The sequence below is a fragment of the Agrilus planipennis genome, unplaced genomic scaffold (genome assembly GCF_000699045.2).
Source record: "Agrilus planipennis isolate EAB-ADULT unplaced genomic scaffold, Apla_2.0 scaffold13, whole genome shotgun sequence".
NCBI classification, from domain to species: domain Eukaryota; kingdom Metazoa; phylum Arthropoda; class Insecta; order Coleoptera; family Buprestidae; genus Agrilus; species Agrilus planipennis.
Genome location: NW_020439040.1, coordinates 1,386,642 through 1,392,036, shown reverse-complemented (window position 1 = coordinate 1,392,036; position 5,395 = coordinate 1,386,642). Strand labels below are relative to the sequence as shown.

The 5,395-nt window shown below is 33.3% G+C and overlaps 1 protein-coding gene and 1 long non-coding RNA gene across 3 annotated transcripts in view; both read left to right on the top strand.

Moving 5' to 3' along the window:
- LOC108744223 (protein furry-like) overlaps positions 1 to 3,811 on the top strand; it is a 17,667-nt gene extending 13,856 nt beyond the window's left edge. For both annotated transcript variants that reach the window (XM_018479870.2, XM_018479872.2), the window contains 8 exons: positions 1,014 to 1,193; positions 1,261 to 1,392; positions 1,450 to 1,631; positions 1,693 to 1,885; positions 2,484 to 2,756; positions 2,818 to 3,006; positions 3,069 to 3,384; positions 3,489 to 3,811. In XM_018479870.2, the coding sequence (XP_018335372.1) occupies positions 1,014 to 1,193; positions 1,261 to 1,392; positions 1,450 to 1,631; positions 1,693 to 1,885; positions 2,484 to 2,756; positions 2,818 to 3,006; positions 3,069 to 3,384; positions 3,489 to 3,634 (1,611 nt within the window). In that variant the 3' untranslated portion in view covers positions 3,635 to 3,811. The remainder of the gene's footprint in view (positions 1 to 1,013; positions 1,194 to 1,260; positions 1,393 to 1,449; positions 1,632 to 1,692; positions 1,886 to 2,483; positions 2,757 to 2,817; positions 3,007 to 3,068; positions 3,385 to 3,488) is intronic.
- A 380-nt stretch (positions 3,812 to 4,191) lies between these two features.
- On the top strand, positions 4,192 to 5,354 carry LOC112905077. Its single transcript, XR_003231548.1, has 4 exons — positions 4,192 to 4,360; positions 4,512 to 4,748; positions 4,853 to 5,011; positions 5,108 to 5,354. It is a non-coding gene; the product is annotated as an uncharacterized LOC112905077 (long non-coding RNA).
- Positions 5,355 to 5,395: the final 41 nt, after the last annotated feature.

Genomic DNA, 5,395 nt, shown 5'->3' with positions numbered 1-5,395 from the left:
TGTTTTGTGTAACATTAATGCAAAAAAGTTTTGTTGTAAATAACCATGAAATTTTTGAATAATTGGATGTACAGTATTTAACAAGTGAGTATTATTTTATTCGTTTGTCTTCGCATTGTTGGTGATGTTTCTCTGTCACTGTAAATAATTTTATTTTTTTTTTTATAAAATACGTGAATGGTGAATGACATGATTTTCTTTTTGTACTACCCCCAAATAGGATGACATTATAAACTTAATATACTGCAAGGTAACGGCTTCCAATAAAAAGGACATAATAATGTTTGCGTACATAACATTACACTTGTGCTACTGCATATTACCCAGTGCAGCTTTTCACCATTCGCAAAGCTTTTGTTGAAGCTTCCACTTGTACTTTTATACTTACTAAAATCAAAACACTCCCTCATTTTTCTAGTAGAGGAAATAGTGTGTAAATTTTCCACTTTCCACATTAATACATTCTATGTGTTTCAATTTAGACTTTAAAGTAGTTAACAGTAATATTTTCGATAATTTATAACTATTTTTATATTGTATAAAAATTAATTTGAAAATCCATAATTAATTAATTGTTCGATCAAAAACGTTTATTATATGCTTTGCGAAGCTTTTTATTATGTTTCTTTTCCACTTAGTTTCGCTAACTACAAAGAAAATTATGCGACCAAGAAAAGAAGCTAAAAATTAATGTAAACAGAATTTAAACTTATTTATTTATCTCGTAATAATTTTATTCGTTGATGACAATTTAAAGAAACAATTATTTTCTGAGTTACAAAACTTTTTAGTTTCTTTAACTTAAACACAAATTAAAAACAAACGTACTAAAATAAATCTTTACTAGACAAGGGTGTATGTATTATAATATTATTTGTACATATATATTAATCACATAAATCACAATTATTATTCTTATTACACTTTGCGCTTACAATACCGTACGTCCAGCTTGAAGATTAAAAAAATTTTTTTTTTTTCTAATATGTGTTTGAATATTTTATTTCCAAAAGGTCATCTTCAGTCAAAGTTCGGACCTGATAGAGCGTCAATCGAGCATGGCATCGAGTACTGAGGAAATGTCCGCTGCAAATAATGACCTCAGCGGGGGTTCGAGGAGGGACGACGCAGCCACCGACTTTGGAGTGTTCAAGGACTTTGACTTTTTGGAATATGAGAGCGAAAGCATTGAGGTATTGCATCTTTTCTTAAATCAAAAAACAAAACTAATAATCAAAATCTGTATTTTTTGTTTTGTAGGGTGAAAGTACGGATAACTTTAACTGGGGTGTTCGTCGACGGCCTTTGAGTGAAGGGGAGGAAGAGTCCCCTAGTATGCGACTGCTGGAAGAGAGTGTCAGTGAACGTACTCCTGTCATAACGATCCGAAAGGTAAAGTCTCTAGTTTTTACCTTATTTTTTGTCTTGTAATTATTTATTTATTTTTAGAGGGTTACCACTGAAGAATCGTCAGATGATGAAATTGGTTCAGAGTCACCCCTGGACGAAATTGCAGTCGCTCCAGAGTTTGAGAACAGTTCAGCAGGTGGTAGTGCAGTGTTTCTACCCTCGTCTTTAAGCCTAGGAGAACATAGGACCCGAAGGGACTCCAGCACTCGATCAGACACAAGGTGAAAATACATTTTTATTTAAAAACATAAAAAAACGTCTATTTGTTTCCTAATTTTCTAGCGGTTCGAGTGCAGGAGATTTAGGTGATGTGACACCATGTAACGCATCCCCCAACTTGTCCCAGATGATCAATATTAGACCCAGTACAAGAAATGATACCGTTGAGTCCTGGTCCAATTTCATTCAGAATATGATGAGCCAAACTCCCACAAATACCTTGGAATTATTCCATCAGTTGCAACGTCTTATTCGTGTAAGTCAAAAATCAAAACATGTTGTAATGAAGCAAAACACCAAAGTTTCAAGAAAATTTATTGTAAATGATAACATCAGATGATGATGAGGCCACTGTGTGGTGATGATGATCAATCATCACCTGATGAGGCCACTGCGTGGTGAAGATCGTTAATCATCACCTGATAAAGCTACTGTGTAGTAATGATAGTTAATCATCACCTGATAAAGCCACTGTGTGGTGATGTTGGTCATCATCACCTAATAAAGTCACTGTGTGGTGATAATGGTTAATCATCACCTGATGAAGCCACTGTGTGGTAATTATGGTAAATCATCACCTGATGAAGCCACTGTGTGGTGAGGATAATTAATAATTACCTGACAAAGCCACTGTGTGGTGATATTGGTTATCATCACCAAATAAAGTCACTGTGTGGCGATGATGATCAATTATTACCTGATAAAGCTACTGTGTGGTAATGATGGTTAATCATCACCTGATAAAGCCACTGTGTGGTGAAGAAATTATTGTGTGTCTACAATAATTGTTCTTAAAACTTTAGTGTTAGACAGACATTCTTTTTATAATAGGGCTCATATGTTTACTTTTGCAGTGTATCTGCACCTCAACCATCACAATAACTCGTGAGTCTTGTGCTTTCTTGTCCCAGTCTGCATCATCAGGTCTTCCAACGATAAAATTAATAAGTTCACGTCTAAATTCAATGATCGATATCCTCACCAACAGGATCTTACCTATCCAATACATCTGGTTCAATTCTACGTCTTTAAATAATATTCGTTTATCTGAAACGTTGCGATATGGAATCCTGGAAGTCCAGGAACATCTGGAAACATTGTGTGACAAGAAATATCAAGCAACTATGGTGAGTCGTCCCCTTTTAGTAATAATGGATTCAAATATTATAAATTAATATTAATTTTCAGTATTCGGATGCTGTAAAGACGTCTTTGAAATTGGAAATGTTAAGTGGTGAACATCCAGATTCAAGACACGAAGAATATTTACTGGATCTTGGGAAAGCTCTTTACAAAATGCATTTTCAACTGTTGCTGTTAGTCGAATCAGCGAATAAGATGATTTCCACGTTAAATGCGACCCTTAAAAGTTCCCAGGTGAACAGTAACAGTAATTTTGTAATTTTGTCTATATTTATTATCTTTATTTCCTTTTTCAGTTGAGAGACTTTGCAGCAGAACTGGTGTCAGTCAGAAATGCCCTGAACAGAGCTCTGGAAGATCGGGAAGCAGACGGTGGTACTCCAACGCCTGTGTGCTCAACTGTGGCATCACCAGCTTCAGCAAACGTCGACGAATTAGAATCCACCCTCTTCGAGCACATCGTCAATGAACGGTGGTCTTCAGCAATTTCCTTCGTCAAACATCATCGAGGACAACTGAGTGGAGAATTGGATACAGTTCTAGATAACACTGGGGATGACCTGGTCCTCATACTGAACGTCTATTGCAAGAGGACAGTTGCTGAAAGACCAGGTAAGTCCTTAAATACTTAAAAACATTCAAATTTAACTTAAAAATGTACAAAATGCCCACTGAGTGTTTCCTTTTCCACAGATAATGTTCTCCTTTCTTTTCAGAGTGTTTCGTAATTACAAATCCTGATAATGATTTGTCAGACGTTTTTGGACGCCTGTTCCAAGTTTCAGCAGCAGTGTCTGACCTGGAGGGTATTGTGAAAACCAAAGAACCAGAAAATGGAACATGTACTCCACAGAAAAACTGACTATGACGTCGTCTCTCCTGCTTCTCTCTATGTTTTTGTTAACCGTGGTAACAAAACGTAGCTTTTTAAGGTTTATTATACTAATTATTTATTATATCTGTATACATATTACGCTGATTTATTTGTTATATCTTTTTATTATTCCTACTCAATAAACTACAAGTATATATGCATGTACTTTCAGTAATTTATTTATAGTAACGAGCCACAAGAATTATATAACATAGTAAGTGTAATAAAATTGAAAAATAAATAATTGAACTTTATAAATTGTTTTACTACTCCTTATTATTTATTTTTAATATAGTTAAAAACAGAAAAGAAATAATAGAAATTAAAATTATCAGTGGATTTGCAAGGTACAATAAAAATACAATATCTAAAATAAGAGAGTATCATTGTCCTATTTGTGTTAATTTTGGTGGAGGCGCCGGACATTTTACGAAATCTGTGTTGCAACTTAAAATTTCAAATTTTGTATTAGGAGAGCATAAGTTAAGAAAGGTATCCCCCATTAGTGATTTTTGAATTTAGAAGTTGTACGGAGAATTAAGTTGGCCCTACTGTAATTCTTCGTTTATTGACAGCCGCTCTTATCGGAAAAGAAAAACAATATATTTTGATTTGTAATTAAGGCCTTTTAGAACAAGAATTTAGTATAGGATAAAAGCGCTAAAAATTTTGAAGAAGATAGAGCTCTCGATTTTTTGATTAAATGCCTAAAAGGTAAGTAAAAATCAAGAATCATTTGAGGGTTATGTGTGGTTATATTTACTTATTGTAATGCTTTTCTTCAACACTAACGTTTGTTTATTTCTATATTTTTTAACACAAAACGAAGAAATTGTACCCTCAAATATAATTAAACATATTCTAGATGTGGGTGTTTATGTATCAAAAAGCCTACTGGGGCGCTAAAGGTGTTTAAAAAGAATGTGGCTGTAAAATACATTTAGTGGTCTTGAGATCTGCCCAGGTGGATTAGTCTTTCAATCAAGTTAATCAGTTAAAATAGCATCTTCTTTTTATGTACTTTCGATCTTACAGCATAGATCTGAAGTGTGAAAATGGTACACTAACATGTAAAAGTGTTACTTTTATATGACCACTGAAGGTAACGTACTGGTCTTTTCAATGTTACAAATGAATGCTTTACATTATAATACACAAATATTTCACTAAAGTGATAATAAGTGCTGCGTTTGTATTTTGTTGTAGCATTTGTGAAGAGTTTACATCGCACCTGTTAAAAAGCATTTGTTTACGTCAATGTTACCAAGTTACAGTAATTTACATGTTTATTCTACTTTTATATTCAACAAATACCACAAATACCATCCTATGATTACATTAAAGAGGCGTCAATAACTTCTTACAGTAAGTAGTAATTAATTATTTAATTTCTGTAATGCTTTCAACAGTTAGTTTAATTTTATTTATCCGTAACTATTTAGTATGTTAAAACATTTTCAGTGCAAAATGTTGGTAATATAACAAGCCTTATGAAGCACAAAAAAGTACTATCAGTGTAGACAAATTGATATGTAGAGAGTATTGCAAAGGCTTTAAAACAGGTCCAAGTTACATACAGAATAAGTAAATAAGCACATTTACGTAGTAGGACTTGTTAATTACATTGTAAGAGAAAAGACTCTCAAAATGGCGATTTATCTGCAATTATAACAGAGGGTTTGTGGTTGAAAGTGTAATTTCTTACTATAAATTCTATTTAAAATCTATATTTTTTTAGATATTAGTACA